At 37.6% G+C, this 27,600-nt stretch overlaps 1 protein-coding gene across 4 annotated transcripts in view; it reads right to left on the bottom strand.

Annotated features, from left to right (window-relative positions):
- The window catches only part of LOC143273947 (acidic mammalian chitinase-like), a 136,963-nt gene that overhangs the window by 7,851 nt on the left and 101,512 nt on the right, over positions 1 to 27,600 (bottom strand). For 3 of the 4 annotated variants that reach the window (XM_076574770.1, XM_076574769.1, XM_076574771.1), the window contains 3 exons: positions 8,463 to 8,492; positions 7,144 to 7,345; positions 3 to 59 (listed from right to left, as the gene is read on the bottom strand). In XM_076574770.1, the coding sequence (XP_076430885.1) occupies positions 3 to 59; positions 7,144 to 7,220 (134 nt within the window). In that variant the 5' untranslated portion in view covers positions 7,221 to 7,345; positions 8,463 to 8,492. Of the gene's footprint in view, positions 1 to 2; positions 60 to 1,819; positions 1,974 to 7,143; positions 7,346 to 8,462; positions 8,493 to 27,600 lie in introns of all 4 variants that reach the window. The other variant, XM_076574772.1, reaches the window with a different exon arrangement.

Below are 27,600 nucleotides of genomic sequence, written 5' to 3'. Positions count from 1 at the left end.
ACGGTGCAGTTCCAAAGTTCCAGCCTCCAATGGCCAAGAGGGTTTTCAATTCGCTGTTCCTTTAGAACAAAAGATAAACAGAAATTTTAAAATCCATGGGTTCTGCCATTTAAAATAGGATTGCTGTTTATAGTATTGGGCCTGCTCAAATTATTCAGAGCAAGGTTGATGTCATACTATCTACTGTAGAGCAATTTGAGCTATTGTCTTCCACTACTGAAACTTTCTTTACAGAAGCACTTTACATTATCAACATAAATGAAGTCAGGGCCACTCAGAGAAATCAGAATTATACAGCCGTTTGGCTTTATTGACTTGTACTAGCAATATTTGTACTACACATAACTTAAAAATATAATTACCTCATTGCCATTTCATCAGATAAAGTGCTGAATGTTGCTAAAGTGTTATTACTTCATTACCTTCTATAATAACTAATATAAATTAATTGGTTTGCCATTACACACATACCTGGGAATTGGGGTTATGAAATGTCTGTTTCCATAAGAATTAAGCACAAAGGTTATGAGAGGACATGAAAATTCTAGCTTTATTTTCATTTCCCCTAAGATTCTGACATTACTTTAGGGCAGTGGTTCTCAGCCTTCCTAATGCTGTGACCCTTTAATACAGTTCCTCATGTTGTGGTGATGCCCAACCATAAAATTATTTTGTTGCTACTTCATAGCTGTAATTTTGTAATTATAAATTACAATGGAAATATCTGATATTTCTGATGGTCTCATGGGACCCCTGTGAAAGGGTCATTCAACCCCCTAAGAGATAAGAACTCACAGGTTGAAAACTGTTGCTTTAGGGTGAGGAGAGGCATTTTATCAAGGGACACATGTAATTTTGATGCAAATAACCAATGGCTGGAGAAGTTGCTCAGTCATTAGGAGAACACATTGCTATTGTAAAGAACCAAAGTTCAGTTCCCAGCACCCACATCAGGTGACTCACAACCCAACTACCTGTAATTCCAACTCCAGGGGATCCAATGCCATGTTTTTGACTTCTGAATTCACATACACTTGGCTACTTGGCTAAATATAGACACACACATGCACAAAAATAAAAATAAAAATTTTTAAGGAAACAAAGAGAATTCTATCAAAATACAGAAAACCCATCTAATTCTTGACCTCAAAACATGTCTAATTTTAAAATCCTCTGTTCCTTGTTTTCTCTTGGAGTGAGCCAAGATGATGTGAAGTTTCCTGGGTCATTATAAAAAGACAGAAAAAAGAAAAATCATCTCACACACACACTTTTAAATGTTTTATTAATTTAATTTTATTTCATTTATTTAAATTAAAATAATTCAGTGTTTTAATGTAATATATACTAATATTGACTGCAGCAGAAAATATGAAAAGTTGTCTACATCTTTGCTATTTGAAGTGAGGCTCCTGGACCAGAAATATCACCCTCATGTGGCAGAACTTAATAGACAAACAGAAGAATTCATTTGAACCCTTCTCTCTTATATTAAAAAAAAACTAAGGTGTATTGATGAGCTAAATATAAGACTCAAAATTATAAAACTAAAAACTACTAGAGAAAAATCAGGGAACATGGGGATAGTTCCATGATAGACTCTCTAAGCAGTGATCTCTTTATGGGAGGGTGGGTATTATGACTGAAAATGTGAGTAGCAAATGCAAAATGGACAGTAGAATTACATCAAATTAAAATTAAAGCCACTGCATAGCAAAGGAATAAAGGAAACAGAGAAAGGACACAACATGCACATCACAGGGTTTGCAGCTGGGTGATATTGATGGTTACTTTTCTTTTCTGGTAGCATGCAGAGTACCTTCCAGCATCATGAGTGATAGGCAGTAGGGGTGAAGGTTCTAGCTGGGCACCAGCTCAATTTCTCCATATTTGATGATATAAGTGAATTCTGTCTTCAGAAACAGGGCCTTACTATCAGGTTGCAGAGAATAACCAGCAGCCTTGGCAACAGCCTAGGATTGAGGGGGTTCATAACAAACTCCTTTGGTCAGTGATTTTATATGATAGAACCCACTCCTGGCACTTTAGGTTTTATTTGGTAGCATAAGATGTCAAATTGAAACACTGTCTCAACCATTATTTGGTGACTCCTTTTAAATTCTTCATATATTCTCTGTGTTCCCCAAGACCCAGTCCCACAGTCTCATCCCAGAACTGCACCAGAACACCAGCTGCATCCCCCTCCACTGCTCACATCTCCTCTGGACCACACAGACCATCTCCTCCTAACCTCTCTCCCCCAACTCATCGCTGTATCCTAGCTGCCAACTTGAGCAGGCACACCTTCTAAACCACAGGCTGAATCTGCCCAAAAACCAAGTAGGCTTCCTGCAGATGTCTTGTCTCTCTGTTCCCCCCGAACCAACCCTACAGTCTCATCCCTAGCACTGCACCAGAACACTAGATGCAGCCTTCTCTCTCCCCTGCCTTCATTTCCTGTGGACCCCACAGACCATCTCCTCCCAACCTCTCTCCTCCCACTCATCACTATATCCCAGCTTCCAACTCCAGTAGGCTTGCCATGATAACCCAAGGGCTGCCCCTCTCAGGGCAACAAGTAGGCTGAAGGCAGACCCACACCTCTCCTACTGCTCCTGAGATCCAATTCCCCAGTCTCATCTCAAGCTCTGAAGCTGCTGTGGTCCCTTTCCTCTCTGACTTGATCCTCAGTAAATCACAAAGACCTTCTCATCCAACTTTCCTTTCCCAACTCATCACAATTACCAGGTTCCAATGCAACCAGGTACTCTCTGTAAACACACCATCAGAACAAGCCAGAAAAACAGACAACATACATCCATCATACTCTCTGAAAATCCAGAGAGGAAACAGAAACCAAGGAACAAAACATCTATCTACCCAACAAAGATAAATCCAAAAATCAGACTTTAATCATCACAAACCCAAATGTCACACAATTGTAAAAATACCATTATTTAGTAGAGTAGAGATTTTTAAAGTGTGTTCTTATGATTCTCTGCACTGCCTCAATATCTGTTATTATGTCCCCCTTTTTGTTCATAATTTTACTAATTTGGATGTTCTCTCTCCATCTTTTAGTTAGTTTAGATAAGGGTTTGTCTACCTTGTTGGTTTTCTCAAAGAACCAACTCATTGTTTTGTTGATTCTTTTTGTATTGTTTTCTTTGTTTCTATTTAACTGATTTTAGCCCTGGGTTTGATTATTTTTTGCATCTACTCCTATTAGGTGTGATTACTTGTGATTGGTTTAATAAAAAACTAAAGGCAGGATTTTCAAGATAGAGAGAATGCTGGGTCTAAGAAGGGCAGAATAACCAGTCAGATGCAGAGGAAGTAGGTCATGTAGGAGATGAGGTAACAAGCCATGAGCCACATGGTAGGACATAAATGAATAGAAATGGGTTAGTTTAAGTTCTAAGAGCTAGTTAGAAACAAGCCTAAGCTATCAGCTGAGCTTTCATAATTAATAATTTCTCTGTGTTGTGATTGTGGAGCTGGCTGGTGGGTCAGAAAAGTCCAACTACACAGTTGGAATTGAGAGGATCATTTGAATGGTTGGGTGGAAACCTAGTGCAATGGAAATTTCCTTCAATCTATTAAGGTGATCTTCATAAGAACTCTTAATAATGGGCAATATGATGTCTCAACTAGCCACCTTTTAGCCAGGCAAGGCATCCAGTAGCAGGACTGGGTTACATTCAATTGAATTGTTGGCCAAGGAGATCCCATGGAAATCTCTAAATAACCCATGCTATTGTTAAGACAAAAGACTTCTCTCCAAAACTGACAGTGGGGCCCCATTGCCAAGAACAACATCCACACAACTAATTAAACATAGAAAATTGAGCTGGTGCCTACATGGAGCCTTCACCCCTCTATCCTAGTCTCTTTAGTGTGGGAAGGTACTTTGCAGGCTACTGAAAGACATGCATGGACACCAACCCAACCACAAAACTTTGGACCTACAATCTGTGCTGCCTACAGAATATGCTAGGACAATAGTGGCACAGAATTAGTGGGAGTAGCCAACCAATATCTGATTTGATCTAAGGACTACTCCATGAGAAGGAACTCATATCTGACACTACTTGAGTGACCAAGAACCAGAGACTAGATAGACCAGAGAACTGGGATAAAACAAAACACTACTGATCTAAAAATAAATGAATAAATAATTAATATGGCTCCTAATAGTATTATGCTATAGTCATAGACCTGTGCCTTATCCTGTCATCATCAAAGAGACTTCTGGCAGCACATGGGAACAGATTCAAAGACCCACAGCCAGACATTATACAGAGAATCTAAATGAGAAATCTCCATCAAGTCCTCCCCTCTGAGCTCAGAGAATCCTGCCAAAGGGTAGGCAGAAAGATTCTAAGAACCAGAGGAAATAGAGGAAACCAGAAAATGGACCTCTGGATCAACTAAACAAGTACATATGAGCTCACAAAGATTGAAATACCAAGCATGTGGCCTACAGTATTCTGAAACAAGATTTCTACATATATATTATAGATATTAGCTTAGTATTTTTATGGGATTCCTCACTGTGATAACAAATGGGCCTCTGATTATTATGCCTGTGTTTGGGACTTTTCCTCCTGTTGATTTGCCATGTCCAACTTCAATATGGTAGGTTTTTTTATCTTATAATATATCTTATTCTTGCCATGTTTAGTTATTATCTCTTAGAAGCCTTTTCTTCTCTAATGAAAAATAGAAAGAGAGTAGATCTTCAGGGGAAGGGAAGTAGAGAGGAATAGAAGGAGTAGAGGAAGGGGAAACTATAATCCAGATATATTGTATGATAAAAGAATCTTTCCTCAATAAAAAAAAACCTTTATATATATAAAAGCTCCTATAGTAGTAAGTTTCCATATGAGTTTTCAAAAGGCTTTTAGTGTTAGTTGTCCCGCCCCATATTCCCTCCTTTATTCAGTTCCTCATCCCCTTCCCCAGTAAATCCTTCTATTCTACCTTCCCTTTTATCTCTTTATAAAACTATGTTCTATTTCCTTTCTTGGAAGATTGCATCCTCCTGACTAGTCCCTTATTAACTGCCTAATCTCTGTGACTATTCAGATTGAAACACATATCTAAAGCTTGAAATTTAACATCCACATATAGGAGAAAACACATGATGATTGTGCTTTGGATCTGAGTTACTTTGCTCATGATGATGATTTCTAATTCCATCCACTTAGCTGCAAATTCCATATTTCTTGACAGATGAATAATGTTATATTGTATAAATTTGTCATGTTTTCATTATCTATTTTTCAGTTGATGAACATCTAGGCTGTTTCCCATTTCTGGCTATTATGAATAGCACAACAATGACCATGGATAAGCAAGTATCTTTGTAGTAAGATACAGAGTCCTTTGAGTATATGCCCATGAATGATTAACTGGATCTTCAGGTAAATTGATTTTCAGCTTAAAGAATAGGAGAAAATATCTGAAAACCTCTTATCTTGTTAGCGATGCTATCCCAAATATCAAGAACTCAGCTCAGTAGCAATGAAACAACCTAATCCTAAAAGGAGCAAAACCCTGAGTAGACATTTTCAAAAGGAATGTAAATATTCCAAAGGTATATAAAAATAGATAATCATTACTTATAAGAGAAATGCAAACTAAAACAGTATTGAGAGTATCTCTTATAAAAACAGAATAGATAACCAGTACTGTAAATTATGTAGAGAATACAAAGAACATTTTAGCACAATTAGGAAATGTAAATGTCTATATACATTATATGCAAGTATGAAGATTCCTGAACAAGTTCAAAGTAGAATCATTGTAATGCATAGCAACCTTTTGAATAAGTTTATGCTCAAATTACATAAAACCAATGACTCAGGTAGATAATAGCACTTCCATATTCATTGTAGCATTATTCTTAGTTATCCAAGGTACATAATCATTGTAAGTGTTCATCAAATAATGAACCTTTTAAAAGTATGTGCTATTATATGCAATGAATTATATCATTCAATCTTAAACAGAAAGAAATCTGCCAGTTGTAACAATATTTTAAACCTAGAAGACAACATGTTAACTAAAATTAACAATGCATAAAATAACAAATAGCACAGAATCTCACTTATAATCAGAATCTAAATATATTTGAACTCATAAGAGTAGATGGTAGAATTTTATCTTTTACCTTTTATTGAAAATATTCTTTTCTCATACAATATCCTGATTATTGTTTTTCCTCTATTACTTCCAGTTCCTCTCCTTCTCTTCCCCCCTCTGTATCCACTCTCTTTCTGTCTCTTATTAGAAAAGAACAGGCTTCTAAGGGGTAGTTAAACATGACAAAATAAAATATAACAAGATGATGCAAAAACTATCATATTGAAGTTATCATGTTTAAACAGAAGAAGGGAAGATTAAAGAGATGTTGGCCAATAAATACAAACCTTTAGTGAGATAGGAAGAATGAGTTCAAGATCTTATCTCTACAATATAGTATCTACAGTTCTTACTACTGTACAGTATTTTGAAAACCATTGGAAGTACATTTAAATTGCTTTATGATTAAAATGTGTGTAAGATAATGTATTTGCTAATTTTCACATGAACCATTCACAGTTTGTATTTATTTTAGAACATCAATAAACACATGCGTTTGTATCAACAAGAAATAAAAAGAACCTGTCTGTTCACAAGTTCTTGGTCCTGATAGTGATGTAATGTATGAGTTTCATCATGTGGAGCAGACCATAAATCAATCAGGGAATAATTACAGAAGAGAGAATAGAAATACTGTAAGAAACAGAGACAGTGGACTACAATAAAAGTGTTTTTCCAGACACAACAGAGAAGTTGCACATATGAATTCACTGCAGTTGGAACAGCAGCATGTACAAGATATCCAAAATATCAAACCAGACAAATTCCATCATGAAAAGGGAAGGTGAACATAAGATTGCATCCCTAGCTGAAGAATTAGTGCCAAATGAGAACCACTGAGAGTCAGTTTTCCTTAAGGGTGTGACTCCTATAGGTAAACCATATTCCAGTGGATTCCCACACACTCAAGGATATATGGACATCTTCAGAAGCACTGGTGTTTGGCAACTACTGGTCCAAAAGATACCAAGTTAGATATCTACCCCTTTCTTTTACCTGTTTTTCAGGCCATTGAAAGCTTTGTAGAGTTCAATGTCATTCCATTCTATGGTAGTGATCTCATTGTTCCGCATCCCAGCAAAGGCATAGATCAGGTGAGTACACAGGCAAGGGTCAATGTCATCAGGTGTGAATCGCCCCAGGCCTGGCCGATACTGGGCCCAGTTGGTGAAGTAGCATACCAGATTGTAGGTAGACCCTGTGGTGGTTAGAAATAAGTATGATGGTCTGGTGTAGATATCACTGAACTATGATAAAAGTTTGGGCTTTACTTCTATTTCTCTCCCCACCTCATAAGCCTGATCTCCAGGTGGAGATGACTGGTGTGAGCACACTTATAGATAAGTCAAGAGAAGCTACAGATTCATTTTGAGAACTTGGAAAAGCTTAGGCTTTTTCTAAGACAAAATGCTCATAGTTCTTGAGGCCCAGTGGTCCCGTGAAGTTCAATGGATGAGAATTTAAAAGCTTTTAGGTGAGTCAGGCAGTGGTGGCACATGCCTTTAATCCCAGCACTTGGGAGGCAGAGCCAGGTGGATCTCTGTGAGTTTGAGGGCAACCTGGGCTACACAGTGACTTCCAAGAAAGGCCCAAAGCTACACAGAGAAACCCTGTCTCAAAAAAAAAAAGCTTTTAGGTGGTCAAGCTATAGAGGATAGCAGTAACAGCTGACCTGAAATTCTACTCCCACACAAAACAAATTCACCTCTCTAATATGTTTTATTTCATGTTACATTTTTTTCAAATAGAGTAACATTGAGGTGTTGCTGGATGTTTGTACAGTTTGAACATGTGTCACTGTGATTGGTTTAATAAACAGTTGAATGGCCAATACCTAGGCAAGAGAAGAAAGACAGGACTTCCAGGCAGAGAGAGGAACTCAGAGGGTTAGAATCTAGGTGTGAGAGGCACCAGTAAGATGTGGAACAAGCCAGGCATCCAGAATGGGGGGGGGAGATAAAAGTCACATTGTAGAATGTAGATTGATATAAAAAAAGGGAATGGTATTGTAAAATAAAATAAAAGGAAAGGAAAGGAAAAATTAATTAATTAATTAAAAAATAAAAAAGGTCAATTTAAGATATAGAGCCAGTTGTGAACAAGCCTAAGCAAAAGTCCAAGCTTTCATAATTAATAATGTCTCAATGTCATTATTGGGGAGCTAGTGGTCCTATAAAAAAAGAAAGTGCAACTTCACCAGGGTTATTTTTACTTAATTATATTAATCAGACAATTGCTTTATGTAAATTCAGATATTTGAGTTTTATGGTAGGTGATTGTTTTGTCAACTGTAAAACATGGAATTAGGGACTTACCCAGATGAGCATTCAGCAGAAGGGCCAGACCTAGTAAGAGAAAATATATATTTATTCTGAACCAGCTGCCTAAATTCTCTCAGATATAACCCTAGAGCCTTATGGTCCATCCTGCTTATTGTGTGCTGTGACAGCCGAAGTTAAACTTTGCACTTGTGGAAAGGAGTCATCTTTTCAGTAAATATTCTTTGATCCACACTTTACCAGTTGGTCAAAATGGCCATTACCCTTTTCTACATTGTGTATCATAATTTTTTGTAAATGTGAAGTCTACTATCTATGAAGCAGGTCTGACTGGCTCCAAATTCACTGTACTGATTGTGACCACACAATCAGATGTGTCTCCATTCCCAGAGCTGATATGAACTCAGTATTTCAACAGATAAGGCATCCTCTAAAGCAGAGAGCCAAGCTACAGAAATATGTTGGAAGAATTGTAGTGGGTAGCTGTTCTATCTATGACCTTGAAGCACTGCCCCTAGAGATGCAACATGTAACTGCTCCACCTGCCTATGAACTTGAAGTACATGCTCGTAGGGTGTGGCCTCACAGACCCTAAAGACCTGAGATTCACTAGGCATCACTTTCTTTGCTCCATCATGGGACTTGGGTGTAGGACTGATCCAGGCAGCCAGAACAGCGTTCTAGAACCTGTATAAATTCTGTTATGTTCTGTATAGTGAGTTTTTGCCCTTAATAAATCCTTTGCCCTTTAAACAGACTCTGCAGATTTCTCTTTACAGGTGGTCCCCCCACATTGTAGGCCATCCACAGCCCTTATCCATGCAGATAAGCTTCCATATGAGATAGCCTCCTACCCCTGCCAGCTCAGATCCTCCCCACAGACTCTGTGAGCAACCCGGGCAATCTGCTGCATACTAGCAGCAGCTCAGATTCCATCCCTGAAGACCAAATATCCCTGCTTTCAAGCCTTTTGCCACTGCCACCAGGTCCCTAACTGGACCGTTCCTCCTGAACCAGGTCTCAGGTAGCAGCATAGATGCCATTGTCCCATCACTACTGCCTTGTACTGCAACCACAGCTGCTGGGGAGGGAGAACGGTGCAAGTGAGAGAGTGACCAAGTGAGCACGCCTTCGCAGCAGCCCTACCCCCTTAGGCAGCACCTCTGGTCTGCTTCATTGCCCCTTGGTACCCTCCTGCAACTGTCCTACTGTCCTACCACTGGCACTGAATCCCTGCCCATGACCGCTGCCACCATCCTACACGTAGCACACATGTGCAACCAGCCCCATAGCATCTCCAATCAGACAGGCAGCTCCTGACAGGTGCACATACTTGAGCACTTCCAGCCCATTGGTGTATTCTTTTATTGGTATATATAATCTGTTGTGGTCCCAGCAACCCTACCTAGTACTCAGGGGTTTTTGCTTGGGTGAGTCCTTCAACCACAGGAGCCCATTCAGATAGCCTGAGTCAGTTTGAACAGACCTGCTTTGGAGCTATATCTCCAACACCTGCTGGCCAAATACTGTTACTACACCTAAAAACCATCAAAAGATCTGGGACATCTGAAACATAAGGACAATTAGGACCATCTCTAAGGGGTAAAATTTTAATTACTCAATAATTTTACCCCTTAAACTGATTAACAAACAAATTAATAAAAGTTTTCTTTACATATTTTGAATATTTCTCACACCATCGCCAATAATATCACCACTCAGGAATTTAAAAACTTCTTTGCACTATAAGTGAAACTTTACAAGACATATATGACCTTTCTGGGTATACAATGTTCACCATAATCGCATTTAGCATAGTGATTCATATCATAGCTTTGAAAAATTGGCTTAATAACAATACCAAAAATGAGACATTAATGGGACTCATACAGACTTTGCAAAGTGGTAATGAGGACTTAAACAAATGGATTCTTTCTCTGGAATCTGCTAATTTACCACAAGAACTTCATTCAGTCTGATAACAATAACTGGACAACAAATTTAATTGTATTGATAATAAATACAAATACTTAATGGATAAAACAATAAACCTTCAGAGCAATCTTAATGCCATCCAGATAATTTCTAAGGGGGAAAGATCATCATTAATTGATAGAATAAAGTCTTTAGAATCATAAGTTTCAGATGAACATAAAAAAAATGTATGATTCCATGGAATCTCTAGAATCCTTCACAACAGAGGAGGTTCAAACACTACAAAGGATGATAGTTAATAGATTTCAAGCCCTAGAGGAGTCTATCAGGAAGGATAATAAGGAAACTAATAAGAAGGTCAAAGCCATACAAGTCATAACATCACCAGATGGCTTTCATAAAATGGCTTATCACTGTCCATGAGAAGCCAGCAGATGATAAACATCCTAAGGAATATGTGTAATATATCTGGCAACCTATTCATATGAGAGATTTAAAACACATTAAGGAGGTTGTGGTTACCTAAGGTCAACAGATGTTAAGTACATGGTCCTCTAAAAATAGAATCACACCAGATGATTGGAATCAGTTTCAGCTGCATTAGAATACAGCCAGCAGTTACAATGGAAAAGCTGGTTGAGAGAAGAGATTAAAGGATTGAACAGCAAGGTAAGATTAGAGGTTTTGAGATCTCCCAAGATCAAATTATTGGTGAGGGTGGTTTCACTGATACAAATGTACAATCTACTTTTGGTGAGGATACTTTATCCCTATGCTGTACAGCAGCTTTAAATGCTTGGGGGTAGGGAGAATTCCAGAACCAGGGAAACCAACTGAGATATATATAAAGGTTTTCCAGGGGCCCAAAGAACTGTTTACTGATTTTTTTACAAAGACTGGCCAAGGTTATACACAAGGCAGTATATGACCAAGAATTAAGACAAATATTAACTCAGTCTTTGGCTTTTGATAATGCTAATAAAGAATGCAAAAGAATACTTACACCTTTAAAGCTCAGATTAACATCTTTAGAGGAATGGATTCAGTATAAAAATAGTATTGAGTCTCTTAATTATGGTAATGAGGCTTGGATAGGAGAGGCAATTTCCAAAGGTGGAAGGAGGCCTCAAGCTGCCAAATATTTTAACTGTGGTACACCAGGTCATATAAGAAAAAATTGTACACAGGGTGTTCCTAGAAGCAATGCTTCCTCTAGAAATAACCCAAACAGGAGACCCCAATATTCTGGATTATGCAGAAGATGTGGCAAAGGTTAACATTGGACCAAGGAATGCACAAATCAAAAAGAGACATATGAGACAACCCTTTACTAGTGGAAAATGCCTCAAGGGGCCACTTGCAGGCCCCCAAATGAAACGTGGTACAAACATTTCCAGCCACTGTGGAGGAAATTCCTCCCTAGGACAATTAAATAAACCAGTGTCTAATATAAATAATAATACTGCACTGGACAATAGAACAGCCTTGATAGATGGATCAAAAATTACAAAAAAAAACACCATAAAATGAATATTTTGGCAGACTTCCATAAATGAACAAAGACCAAAGCTTAGAGTACAAATTAATAACATTGTTCTGGAAGGCCTGATAGACACAGGTGTGGATGCAACTATAATTGCACCAAAATCATGTCATCTGAATTGGCCTCTTAAAAAGGTAGATGTCCAATTTCTAGGGATAACTCAGGTAAAATAAAGTTTGAGATGGGTTGAATGCATAGGGCCAGAAGGACAGAGAGGAAGACTAAAGCCATATGTGGCTAATGTAGCAGTGAATCTTTGGGGCTGAGATCTGTTACAGCAATGGAATAGCCAGATTAAAATTCCTCCAGTCTCACAAGTGAAATATAGATCAATTCATGTTTCTAGGAATAATATTATAAAATGCTATAAAAAACAGCCACCAACCATTCAAGCTGTACATAAATAGAGCACAGCTCCTGTTAAGCTTTTCAAAGTACCAATGGTCCTACCTTTAAAATGGCTAACTGATAAACCTGTCTGGATTGGTCAGTGGCCTATGACATAAGAGAAAGTACAAGCTTTAGAACAGATGGTTCAGGAGCAGTTAAATTCTCAACATATTGAAAAATCTACCAGCCTTTTGAATTATTCTGTATTTGTTATTAAAAAGAAATGTTGTAATTGAAGAATGCTGATATATCTCACAGCCATTAATAATTAATAATTCAGCCTACAGGCTCCCTAAAGAATGGGATACCCTTGCCTTCTCTGTTACCCAAAGAATGACCTACTATAGTTATTGACTTAAAAGACTGTTTCTTCACCATACATATATAAAAAAGGATAGAGAAAAATTTGCCTTCACAGTACCTAATTATAACAATTCACAGCCAGTCAAGAGATATCAATGGAATGTCCTCCCATGGGTAATGTTAAATGGCTCTACCCTGTGCCAATATTTTGTGCAAAAAATATTGGAAATGATCCATGCAAAATTTCCACAATCTATAATTTACCATTATATGGATGGTATTTGTTAGCTGATCCAATGTTAGATATCTTACAAATCATGTTTGAATAAGTGAAGAAAGTTCTGCCTTTCTGGGATTACAAATCCCCCCCCCAAAAAAATACAAAGAGCAGACTATTAATTACTTAGGATATAAGATCAATCTACAAAAAATTTAGACCCCAAAAGGTACAACTCAGGAAAGACTGACTACAGACTCTTAATGATTTTTTAAAAATGTTAGAAAGCATTTCCAGCTTACACACTATCATTGGAATATCTAAAGATAGACTAGTAAATTTAGCCAATACACTAAAAGGGGACAAGGACTTAAAAAATACAAAAGAATTATCAGTTGAAGCTGAGAAGGAATTGGCTCTAGTAGAAAAGAAAATATGAGAGGTACATATGGATCATGTGAATCCAGAATTTAACTGCATTCTGGTCATATTTCCCCTCTAGACACTTCTTCACAGGGATTTTGATACAGACAGAAGATACTATATTGGAAAGGATAGTTCTACCACATAAACCAAGTAAGAAGTTGAAGACTTATGTGGAAAAGATCTCTGATTTTATTCTAAAAGGAAAATTAAGACTACATCAGTTGACAGGAATGGACCCAGCAGAAATTGTAGTACCTTTAACTAATGAGGAAATTTCCTCTTTATGGAAAGATAGTGAATACTGGCAAAGAGCATGCAGTAACTTTTTGAAAGAGATTAACAATTGTCAGACCAAAAGCAATAGAAGAGAATTCATAAAAAAGAAGTGAATGGGTCCTTTCTCATATTGTACAGCAAAAACCAATTTCTGGAGTTCCCACATTCTATATTGATGCAAATAAATCAAGAAAGGCAAAATATAAATCAGGAGATTTAAGTAAAGTTGTTCAAAGCCCTTACAATTCTGTACAAAAGGCAGAACTGAATGCCATTCTTATGGTAATAATGGACTTCAAAGAACCTCTCAGTATAGTTACTAACTCTCAATATGCAGTAAGAGTTATTTTACATACTGAAACTGCTGAATTTATTCCTGATAATATAGAATTAACTTCACTATTTATACAATAATAGGAAATCATCAGAAATAGGAAACATTTTAAATATATATTACACATCAGATTTCATACAAGTCTGCCAGGTCCTCTAGCACAAGGTAATGATGAGGTTGATCAGTTATTAATAAGTAATGTGCTAGAAACCTCAGAATTTCATAAGAATATCACGTAAATAGCAAAAGTTTGAAGAACTTTTCCATCACTTGGCAACAAGCCAAGGAAATTGTAAAAAAAAAAAAAAAGTCCTACTTGCTCCTTCTATAACCAAACTCCATTACTTGCAGTAAGCAACTTTAAAGGTATACAAAGGAATAAAATTTGGAAGATGGATGTATTTCATTTTGCAGAATTTAGAAGATTAAAATACGTGCACCATACCATTGACACCTATTCAGGATTTCAATGGGCAACTCCTATGAGCTCTGAAAAGTCTGATTCTATAATTACATACCTATTAGAAGTTATGGCCATCATGGAAAAAAACTGTACAAATTAAGACTGACAATTCTCCATCATGTGTCTCAAAATGAGACAGCCTTTTGCTTATTACAATATATGACACATTACAGGTATACCACACAATCCCACGGGCAAGCAGAGATTCTGTTGCCCCCTAAATAGCAGGAAGCAATTCTAAGAAAATGACACCTCTATCTCAAAAGTTTCATTTTTCTCGGGGTTATGGATAAATGGTAATAGGGTTGGGGGTGAAACAATAAAATTTAGACTCAGTATTCTCCTTAAGAAAAGAAAAAGGGAAATGGATAGGTATAGTATATTAAGGTAGATTATTGCATATACTAATAAACTAATTTAGTAAAATATCAGCCTTAGATAATTTGCACTGAGATGTGTTCCAGAAGGTGTATCAATTCTGCTCTGTAAAGTTTTTCCCCTTAAAAAATCCTTTGCCCTTTAAACAGACTCTGTGAATTTCTCACTACAAAGCATCTTCAGAGAAATTTTGCTAGAAGAGGTATTATGCAAGCCTCCAAATGCTTCTGCTTGGCTTCAACAGAGCACTTTCTCTTAGGTGTTATCTCACTCTATAGCCCAGTCTGGCCTGGAGAACCTCCTGCCTGTGCCACTTGAGTACTGAGACCACAAGCTTGAATCACTGTCAAGAGAACTGGGCCACTGCTTTATATATATATGGCTTCAGTCTCACTTTGAAAAGGTTTTAAAGAATAACAAAGTTTCAAAATCACAAATTTAGAGCAGCTATCAAGTTTTAGGTGAGAATTGGCTCTAAACAACTACTTCATCAGCCACTTTGATAAAATGTCTCAGAGAGACATATGTCATCATCCCCTAAGCAGTACTATAAGGGATAGATAAGAAATAATCCTGCAGAAAGCAGAGCAAAGACAAATTGCATGTCTCTATGTGGATTCCTATTGTTTTATCTCTAAAGGGGCTAGTTCCAGGACCCAAAAAAATAAACATAATATCAATTTAAGGCAGATGGTGCAGAGAGATTAGTGGGGAAAAATGAATGACTGGACAGGACAGGAAAGAGTAAGACGAGTATTAAAAAACAGTGAAACTTGCTTTTAGGGCCATGCCAGTGGCATGAGCTTTGAGAACCAGAGAAAGACTGATTGTATGAGGGAAGAACTTTTGCAGCAAGAAGAAAGAAAGGAAAAGTATAGAGGTATAATGCAATGACAGTTTCATGGTTGTGAAATCCTGAGGGGAAAAAAGGACACAAGGCAAGGCTACAGACTCACCTGTAACAAGAATGAGCTTGGCCATGGTGCCTTCAGTACTGCTCCAGCAGGCTTCAAATGGCTTTTTATACCATCTGAGGGCCTACTTATCACAAGGGCTTCTAAATAGACAGTGTTTAACCAAGAGGCGTACATGACTAATCATTAAATTTACAGATCTCCTTAGCAGATTTGGCTGCTTATTTCTCTCACTAATGCCATAATCTTTTCTGCCCTGTGAGAACTAATTAACACCATATCTCTTTATAAGGGGCATGTTAGACCATTAGACATGACCTTTAGGCTTAAAAGCTTTTTTGGCTGTTCCCAGTGTGGACAAACACCTGTTCATATACTAAGTTAAGTTTCATTTTGTGGACATTTCGTACCTGGCATGAAAGAATGTTCTTAATGCAAAGTAAATACTATCAAAACCTTTGGAAATTATTAGCTGTTTTTAAAAAAAACTCTTTTTTATGGAACTTCCACATGTAACAGGTACAGTAAGTGCCTAAAGAACTTTTCCTCTTTGGGGAACCCTTTCTAAACATTCTGCCCATATCTGTTCTTAGGAGTGACTTCAAGTTATAATTATAAGGTAATTTGGCTTAAGAATTTAAAGACTGAAAGTTAATTTTGATAATTCCTTCTAGTAAATTTCAACTTTAGCCAAAATGTTGTATTCACTATTCCTGAGACTAACTTATATTTATATTTGTATATATTAATATATATCTTATATATATTAATATATTATATTTATATATAAATTTAATGTGTATATATTAAATTATATACTAATTTATATTTGTAAATATTTAGAAGGCAGTTTAACACCATTTTCATTTTGTAAAACAATATAAATAGGTTCTCCAAGCTCTTGAGTGGATTTGAAGCACCAGTCATAAATTCCCTCCTGGTAAACAGGCCCTAAATCCAACCACAAAGCTTTTGGGTACCCCCATAACAGTCACTTCAGTACTGTAGCAATAAGACTATCTTGCCTGACAGATTAGCATTATAGTATACATTATCTACTGCCTTGTAAAATGATTGACTCTCCTTTACTAAAAGCCTACAAAGCACCTTCCAACAATATGAAAGATGGAAGCTTTCAGCTGAGTTCCAACTTAATTTCTCTGTGCCCTCCATAAAAAAGTGTGTAGTTTTGTTGGCAATAGGATCTAACTACCTAGTTTCTTCAGCAATAAGTTCTAACTATCCAAGAGCAATGGCAACAGCCTGAATTGTTTGGGGGACCACCATGGCCTTCCTGATTAACAACCATATGGAGATATCCCATGCCCAGCACTGGAATTTTTATTTATTTAACCAATGGCTTCTGGGAATATCATCCACATACACAAGATACTTCAGTTAAAACTCTTTCCTCAAAAATTTTATGTTTATTAGATGACAGAGTAATATATTTCCATGTGGTTTTAAATGCATCATATATTTCCATGTGGTTTTTCATACATCCTAAACTTTGTTTAGTGCTCCTCTCTCAATGCATCACACACCACACACACACACACACACACACACACACACACACACACACACACACATTATTTTCTCATGTTCATGTCCCATATCATGCTAGTTTAAACCTTTCCACTTAGAGAATTTCTTTATCTACTTCCATAACAAATGTGGTCTATTATATGTGTTCCACCTCCTTGTAAGGACTCTTCCCAATCCCAAGAGGCCCTTCATAGCTTTCTGGCCTCTATAGACATTTCAAGTTAAATGCACAAATCTAAAGATCCAAAGCTAATCTGTGTATGAGAAAAAATATGTAACATTCATCCTTCTGGGCTTAGGTTAACTGCTATATTTCCCAGTTTCATTCATTTCCCTACAAATATTCCTTTATATGCACATTTTTATTATCCATTCATCAGTTGGTAGACATCTAAGCACATTTCATTTCCAACCTATTTCAAATTGAACAATAATGAAAGTGTTCATGTCTCTGCAGTAGGATTGACTCTTTAGGGTATATGTCCAGTGGTGGGGCTGGGTTATATCATAGCTTTGTTTTTACCTTTTTCTAAAACCCACATGTTGAGTTCCATTGTGTCTGTACCAATTTACATTCCTTCTACCAACAGTATGTAATGGTTCCTATTTCCACACATCCTATTCAGCATTTTTTGTCCTTTGTTTTCTATATGATAGCCATGGTAACTGTGGTGAGATGGAATCTCAAAATAGAATTTTTCTTTTACTTTGAGATTATAATATTATTACATCATTTCTACCTCCACTTTCTGTCTTTCAAATCCTCCTATATAACCTTCCTTGCTCTCTTTGAAATGCACTTTTTTATTAATCGATGCATGGCATATATGTATATGTAAAACATATACATTCCTAGCTATAATCTTCTTGGTCTATATAATGCTACTATATGTATGTTTTCAGTGCTGACCATTTGGTATTAGATAATCCCTTGGTGTGCTCTTCCCTGGAAAAAACTACTCCTCCTACTTTTAGCATGCCTTAGTTGTCTGAGTTCTTTGTGTAGTATTGAGGTAGCATAGGCTTTCCACTTCCACTTTGGCATGTCTATTGCTGTTGTCCTAGTTCAGATCATGTTTTGGCAATCATGTTAGTGAGACTGTGGGTGTAATTTCTGACATTAGCAGAAGACACAGTCTTCTGGCTCCTACAGTCTTTCCACCCAACTCTTTCAAAATGTTCCCTGAGCCTCGGGTTCAGGAATTCTTTGATGGATATATCCATTGAGTCTGGACTCCACAACTCTACACTTTAATTGGCTGTAGATTTCTGTACTTGGCTCCTACTATTGCAAAGAAATTTTCCTTGATAGTGGGTGAGAACTACACTTATCTGTGGGTATAAGGACAAATATTTAGCGTGCAGTTAGGAATTATCCTGATTAGTAAAGTGGTGTTTGTGGTTACTCCTTCAAGATCCATTAATTCACTAGCAATAGATAGTTGTCTAGGTGTCTAGTATCAAGCACGGTTTCCCTCATTTTTGGGTGAATCTTAAGGTCAATTAGAGAGCTGTTGGTTCCTACCAAGATATGCATGCCACTAATACACTTTTAAGGTTATCTTACAGTGCTGGTCATTGTTGTGGTTCATAGGTGTCATAGCTGGGTAGGACTGCTGATTGCTTCCCCATTTGGAAGTGTGGCTGGCATCTTCTGGTACTATGCAAGCTGATCCTCTGAGAGGAGACATTTAGGTAAGTTCCAGGTCAGAAGTCTCTGGGCCCTGTGTATGAACTGTACAATGTCTTCAGCAATAGGGACTTATCTTACACCTCTTGGGGGCAACCAAGGGAAATAGCAATAGTATGTAAAATTTGGGGAGTCTCTTGGACAACTGTAACCAACAACTCAAAGGACCACTTCTCATGTCCGATGTTGGGGTTTTATTAGATGGTCTTTAGGTCTTAGAGGAAGCATTGTCAGCCCACTTGAGAAATTTGTATAAATATATGTACAATTATATCTATACATACAGGCATATATTTGTCCACAGATGTGTTTATTATAGTTTTTAGGTAATTAGTTAATAGGATGATTGATTATGACTTGTTCAGACATCCTTACCATTATTTTATCAGCCTTATTCTGTATTTATCTCTATCCCCCCACTAATTAGAGACCAAATGTTCCCCATTTCTCTGATCATGTCATTGTACCCTACTGTACCCTTCTCTGTTTCTCCCTGACATTGTGATCCCAACAGTGGTCCTTTTTTACCTTCCTAGTTTTTGCTGTTACCTAGGAAATGCATATACATCTGAAGATTTGAAGCTAGGAGCCTCCAGTGGAAGAGAATATACAATGTTTTTATTTCTTGGTCTGTGTTACCTCACACAATAAGATCCTTCCTAGTTACATCCGTTACCTTCAAAGTTCATGATTTCATTTTCCTTTAGCAGCTGAATAGTATTACATGGTGTGTATGTAACCAATTTTCATTATCCATGCATCAGTTTAAGGGCATTTAGGTTGTTTTCATTTCCAAGTTATTATAAATAAAGCAACAATGCACATGACTAGAACCTTTATTGAGATATTTCTTAGACAATCTTTAGAATTCTTTTTCAAGCCCCAGTTTTTAAATAGGTCAGTTGTTTTATTGATTCCTTTTTTTTAGTTCTTTATATATTGTAAATATTAATTCTCTGTCAAATGTGTAGACAGAAAAGATTCTCTCCCAATCTATGGGCTTCCTCTTCAGCAGACTGATTATTTCTTTATTTGTACAGAAGCTTTTCAGTTTTGTGAAGTACCACTTCACAATTGTTGACCTTAATGTTGTTGATTTGTGATGGTATTGTTTGTGTGCTCAGTGGTATTCTGTATCTTAATAATTATGGTCTTATATTTCTTTCCATAATCTCTCTTCTATGTTCAATCCTCTCTTCAATGCAAAATATGACTTCCTGGTTGTTGGTTCAGTCTCTGTGAGTCCCCATGAGCCATGTTAGTTGATTCTGTGAGTTTTCTTGTGGTGTCCTTGAACCCTTTGGCTCCTACAAACCTTTTTCTCCCTCTTCTTTAGATGTCACCAAGCTCCACCTAATGACTGGCTGTAGGTCTGCTGCTATTTCCATCAGTTGCTGGATGACACCCCTCTGTTGACACCTGAGCTAGTCACCAATCCTAGCACCTCCCATATGCAGGACAGACTATAGGTCAGAGGTTACAGATATTAATTTTAGGTTGTTTATAATATGGCAAGCTTTTCTCACTCTTTCAATTCTGCAGATAGTTTTACTGAGGATGTTAGTCTAGGCTGGCCATCATCTTTCAGGACTTGGAATGCATTAATTCATGCTCTTCTGTATTTTAAAGTTTCAATTTAAAAATCAGCTGTTATTCTGATGGGTTTTTCTTTATATGTGAGTGGTGCTTTTTTTTTCCTCTTGCAGTTTTCAACACACTTTCTAGGATCAAATCCTCGTTAAGGGCCATTATACTGAAGTGGAAAGATATATAGTAATCATACCTTGGCCCTATGCCATACAGCAGCTTTGAATGCTTTGGACAAGATTGAAGAATCAGAAATTCTACCAGAGAACTCCTACAGCTGATAAACTCCTTCAGTGAGGTGGCAGGATATAAGATTAACTCAAAAAAATCAGTAGCCCTCATATATACAAATGATAATGGGCTGAGAAAAAGATCAAAGAAACATCACCCTTTACAATAACCACAAATAATATAAAATGCCTTGAGGTAACTCTAACTAAGCAAGTGAAAGACCTGTACAATAAAAACTTTAATTCTCTGAAGAAAGAAATTGAAGATGCTATCAGAAAATGGAAAGATCTCCCATGCTCATGGATAGGTAGAATTAACATAGTAAAAATGGCAGTCTTACCAAAAGCAATCTACAAATTCAATGCAATCCCCATCAAAATCCTAACACAATTCTTCACAGACTTGGAAAGAACAATACTTAACTTTATATGGAAAAACAAAAAACCTAGGATAGCTAAAAGAATCCTGTATATTAAAGCAACCTCAGGAGGCATCATGATCCCTGAACTCAAGCTCAACTATAGAGCTATAGTAATAAAAACAGCTTGGTACTGGCATAAAAGCCAACACATGGACAAATGGAATCGAAGTGAAGACACTGACATTAGTCTGCACACCTATGAACATATGATTTTCAACAAAGAAGCCAAACCTGTACCATAGAAAAGAAGAAAGCATCTTCAACAAATGGTGCTGGCATAGCTGGATGTCAACATGCAGAAGATTGCAAATAGATCCATATCTGTCGCCATGCACAAAACTCAAGTCCAAGTGGATCAAAGACCTCAACATAAATCCAGTTACTCTGAACTTGATAGAAGAGAAAGTAGGAAGTAGTCTTGGATGCATTGGCACAGGAGACCACTTCCTGAATATTACACCAGTAGCACAGACAGAGAGCAACAATTAATAAATGGGACCTCCTGAAACTGAGAAGCTTTTATAGAGCAAAGGACATGATCAATAAGACAAAATGACAGCCTGCAGAATAGGAAAAGATCTTCTCCAACCTCACATCTGACAGAAGGCTGATCTCTAAAATATATAAAGAACTCAAAAAGCTAAATTTCAAAATACTGAACAATCCAATTAAAAAATGGGCTACAGAGCTTAACAGAGAATTCTCAACAGAAGAATCTCAAATGGCCAAAAGGCATTTAAAAAATTGCTCAACATCCTTAGTCATCAGGGAAATGCATATCAAAACAAATGTGAGATACCATCTTACACCTGTCAGAATGGCTAGGATCAAAAACACTGAAGACAGCTTATGTTGGAGACAATGTGGAGCAAGGGGAACACTCCTCCACTGTTGGTGGTAATACAAACTTGTACAGCCACTCTGGAAATCAGTATGGTGGTTTCTCAGAAAATTGGGAATAGGTCTTCCTCAAGAACCAGCTATACCACTCTTGGGCATATACCCAATATGCTCAATCTTACCATAAGGACACATGCTCAACTATGTTCATATCAGCATTATTCATAATAGCAAGAACTTACAAACAACCTAGATGCCCCTCAACTGAAGAATGGATAAATAAAATGTGGCACATATACACAATGGAGTACTACTCAGCAGTAAAATATAATGATATCATGAAATTTGCAGGCAAATGGATAGAACTAGAAAATATCATCTTGGGTGAGGTAACCCAGATTCAGAAGGACAAACATAGTAGGTACTCACTCATAAGTGGATACTAGCTAGATGTGAGGGAAAGGATGGCCAGACTGCAACCCACAGCTCCAGAGAGGATAGCTAACAGGGAAAGACCATAGGTGAGACACATGGATGACCCTGTGAAGGAGAAGTGGATGAGATCTACATGAGTGGACTGGGTGTGGGGGGTGGCAGAGGACGAGAAGTAGGGGATGAGAACATGGGGAAATGGGAAGGTCAAGCTGGAACAGCAACAGTGGGAGGGCAAGGAGGGAGATACCATGATAGATGAGGACATCATGGGAATAGGAAGAGGCAGGGTTCTGGGGAGACTCTCAAGAACCCACAAGGATGACCCCACCTTGGACTGCTGGCAGTGGTCCAGAGGATGCCTGGACTGGTCTACTCTGGTGACAGGTCTAGCGAATGACCTTTCATCATAGAGCCTTTGTCCAGTGACTGATGGAGGCAGATGCAGAGAGCCATGGCCAGGCACCAGGCTAAGATCCAGGAATCAAATCAATGAGAGAGAGAAGAGAGATACTGCAGGCAAGGGATGTCAAGATCATGATGAGAGGACAAGCAGAGATGACCAGCCACACTAGTGGAAGCCCATGAACTGTGGACTGGTGGCTGTGGAGCCCCCATGGGACTGGACTAGGTGCTCTGGATACAGAAGATGGTTGTCTGGCTTGAACTATTTGGGGGGCACCCAGGCAGGGGGGTCGGGATCCATATCTGGTGCATAGGCGGGCTTTTGGGAATCCGGTGCCTATGGTATGACACCTTGCACAGCCTTGATGCAGTGGGAAGGGGCTTGGACCAGCTAAGGCTAAGTGTGCTGGGCTCTGCTGACTCCCCATGGGAGATCTTGATTTGGGGGATGTGGGGATGTGGGGTGGCTTGGGAGAAAGAGCTGGGAGTGGGAGGAGGGAGGAGATAGGATCTGTAGATGGTATGTGGAGTGAGTAGAAAATTTCTTAATAAAGAAAAATGAAAAAAAAAATTGAAGAATCAGGAAAAATGGCCAAGCCATTTACTAAAATTATATAAGGCCCAAAAGAAGCCTTCACTGATTTTTTTTTTTTACAAAGATGGACTTCAGCTGTAAATAGAATGATATCCGAACCAGAAGTCAAAAGAATATTAATTGAAACTTTGGCTTTTAAAAATGCTAATTCAGAATATAAAGGGATGATTAGGCCTTTAAAGGCAAGATCAGGGTCCATAGATAATAGACTGGAAATGCAACTGATACTGAATCTCACAACAAAGGCCAACATTGGATAACCAATGCAGATCAACTTGAAACAGGTAATGTAACCCTTTGCCATTGCGAAACACCACTGGAGACCTGAGGCCCCTGTATCAAATTTGTTTCAATCATTCCCTGTCAGCAATGGGGAAACTCCTCCACAGATCCATTAAAAGGCTTAATGCCTATTATGGAAAAACCATACTTCTCTAAATGACAGAATAGATTTAGATGAAACAAAATTTTCAGGAGAAGCCATAAAGCAAATATTTTGGCAACTTTTATAAATGATCAAAGACCAAAGTTAAAAATATGAATAAATGGCATTGAAATTGGGGATTTGGTAGACATAGGGGTAGATATAACAATAATTGCACCAAAATCTTAGCATCCAAATTGGTGTCTTCAGGAGGTAAATATTCAGCTTTTAGAAACTGAAACTTTATCTCAGGTAAAACAAAGTGCAAGATGGGTCAAATCTATAGGACTGAAAGGACAAACAGTGGTTATATGTGGTTAATATAGCAATGAATTTAAGGGAATGTGATTTGTTACAGCAATGGAATACCTAAATTAACATTCCTCCAATCTCAGAAACAATCCGTAAACTAATGTATGTTGCTGAGAAAAATATTCAAAGGCATTATAAAGAACAGTCACTGACCATTCAGGTTGTACATAAACAGCACAACAGCTAATGATCTTTCAAAGGTACCAATAGTCCTGCCTTTAAAATGGTTAACTGAACCCTGTCTGGGTGGAAAAATGGCCTTTGACAACAGAAAAATTGCAGGCATTAGAACAGCTGGTACAGGAGCAGCTAAGTACTTAACATATTGTAGAATTTACCAATCCTTGGAATTGTCCTATATTTGATATTAAAAAGAAATCTGGAAAATGGAGAATTATAACAGATCTAAGAGCTATTAATAAGGTGATTCAGCCAATAGGTTCTTTTAGTCTGGTATTCCCTTGCCTTCTCTATTACTTATAGAATGGTCTATTATAGTGATTGAGTTAAAAGACTGATTTTTTTTTTTTTTTGGTTTTTCGAGACAGGGTTTCTCTGTGTAGCTTTGCGCCTTTCTTGGAACTTACTTGGTAGCCCAAGCTGGCCTCGAACTCACAGAGATCTGTCTGCCTCTGCATCCCGAGTGCTAGGATTAAAGGTGTGGGCCACCACCGCCCAGCAAGACTGATTTTTTTTACTATACCATTGCAAGAACAGGATAGAGAAAAATTTGCCTTCACAGTGCCTACTATAATTTCCCGCCTGTTAAAAGATATCAGTGGAAAGTTCTTCCACAAAGAATGTTAAACACCCCTACTTTGTGTCAATATTTGTATAACAGCAATTGGAAATAATTTATAATCAGTTTCCTCACTATATAATTTACCATTATATGGATATCTTACTAGCTTATTCAGATGCAGATACATTAGAGAAAATGTTTGAAGAAGTAAAGAAAATTTTGCCTTGTTGGGGATTACAAATTGCTCCTGAAAAAATACAAAGAGGAGATTATATTAATTACCTAGGGTATAAGATATGCTTGCAAAAATTCAGCCACAGAAAGTAGAAATCAGGAGAGATCAATTATGAGCTCTTAAGGATTTTCAAAAATTGCTGGGAGATATTAATTGGCTGTGGCCCACAATTAGATTGACAACTCAAGAACTAAATTACTTCTTTCAAACCTTACAAGGTGATAAGGATGTAAATAGTCCAAGAAAATTATCAGCAGAGGATAATAGAGAATTGGTTTTGGTAGAAAAGAAACTGCAGCATGCACACGTGGATTATTTGGGTCCATAGCTTGATTGCATTCTGGTTATTTTACCTTCTACACATTATCCTACTGGAATTCTAATTCAGAGAGAAGACAATATCTTAGAATGGATATTATTATCACACAATCAGAATAAAAAATTTGAAGACCTATGTAGAAAGAGTTTCTAAATTGTTCCTGAATGTAAAATTAAAACTTCAACAATTAGCAGGAATAGACCCAGCAGAAATTATGCTACCTTTTACTGTGACTGAAATATCCTCATTATGGACAGAAAATTAACACTGGTAAAGAGCTTGCAGTAAGTTTTTGGGAGAGATTAGCAACAAATATCCCAAAAGCAATAGATTTCACTTTGTAAAGAGAACTAATTGGATCTTTCCTCACATTGTAGGGGAACACCAATTTCTGGAGCCCCTACATTCTCTATTGATGGAAACAAATCAGGAAAGGCACATATATAGTCTGGAAATTTAAGTAAAGTGGCTCAAAGCCCTTATGATTCTGTTCAAAGTCAGAATTATATGCTATTCTCATGGTATTATTAGATTTTTCCAGAACCTCTTAATATAGTTACTGAATTTTAATATGCAGAGAGAGTTGTTTTACATATTGAAATTGCTGAACTTATTCCAGATGATTGAGAATTTTTTTATTTATTCAATTACAAGAAATAATCAGAATTAGAAATCACCCCATGTATATGACACATATCAGGTCCCATATGAGTCAACCTGGCCCTCCAGCACAAGATAATCATGAAATTTATTAGCTGTTGCTAGTAGGAAATGTGCTAGAAGCCTCAGAATTTCATAAGAAGCATCATGTTAATAGCAAGGGTTTGAAAACAGATTTTTCCCATCACTTGGCAACAAGCCAAGGAAATTATAAGGAACTGTCCTACTTCTTCTTTGTATAATGAAATACCACTATCTGCAGGAAGTAACCCAAAGTGTACTCAAAAAATGAAATTCAGCAAATGGATATGGTAACCTTCAGAGTTTGGAAATTAACATGTATACACTGTACCATAGATACATACTCAGGATTTCAATGGGAACTTCTTTGAGTTCTGAGAGGTCTTATCCTGTAATTACACATTTATTAAAAGTTATGGCCATCATGGGTATACCTGTACAAATTAAGACTGACAATGCTCCAGCATATGTCTCTAGTAAAATGAAATACTTTTTTTCATATTACAACATAAAGAATATTACACATATACCACATAACACTACAGGGCAAACAGTTAGAGAAAGATCTAATCACACTGTAAAAGATATGCTTAATAAACAGAAAGGGGTAATAAAGAACCCTAGGGATAGATTGAACAATGCTTTATTAACTTTAGCTTTCTTCAATTTCAATAGTTTTTTTCTTTTTAAATTTTTTATTTTATTTTATTAACATTTTTTTCATTTATTTTGCAAAATAACCACAGTTTCCCATTTCCTCCTCTCTTCCCTTTCCCTTCTTCCAACTCCTATCAACACCCCTCCCCATCCACCCACTCCTCCATTTCCATTCAGAAAAGGGCAGGTCTGCCATGGGCTTGAACAAAGCATGGCACATCAAGTTGAAGTAGGACTGAGCTCCTCCCTCTGCATAAAAGCTGGGTAAGATAATCCAGCAAGGGGAACAGGTCCTAAAAGCCAGCTATGTACCAGAGACAGGTCCTGATCTCACTTCCAGTAGCTTACAAACAAACCAAGCTATACAACTGTCACACACATGCAGAGGGCCTAGGTCAATCTCATGCAGGCTCCCTGTTGGTCCAGAGTCCATGTGTTCCCATGAGCTCGTCAGCTGTCTCTGTGGGTTTCTCCATCATGACCTTGAACCCCCTCACTTATACAATCCCTCCTTCCTTTGTTCAGGAGGACTCCTAGAGTTCTGCCCAGTGCTTGGCTATGGATCTCTGCATCTGCTTCCATCAGTTAATGGGTAAAGGCTCTCTGATGACAATTAGGGTAGTCAACAATCTGATTAGAGTAGATAGCAAATTGAAGCACCCTCTCCACTATTGCTAGGAGTCTTAGCTGGGGTCATCCTTGTGGATTTCTGGAAGGTTCCCAAGCACTAGGTTTCTCTCTAACCCCCAAATGCCCGCCATCAAGATGTCTCTGTCATTGCTCTCCCACTCAATCCCACACTGAGTCCTGTGCTCAACCTGCCCAACGCACTACCTCAAGTTACCATCTCCCATCCCCTCTACCCCTGCCCCCAGT

This window comes from Peromyscus maniculatus, chromosome 6 (genome assembly GCF_049852395.1).
Source record: "Peromyscus maniculatus bairdii isolate BWxNUB_F1_BW_parent chromosome 6, HU_Pman_BW_mat_3.1, whole genome shotgun sequence".
Classification (NCBI taxonomy): Eukaryota; Metazoa; Chordata; class Mammalia; order Rodentia; family Cricetidae; genus Peromyscus; species Peromyscus maniculatus.
Note: the sequence above shows the minus strand (reverse complement) of the source record. Positions and strands in the feature narration are given on the sequence as shown.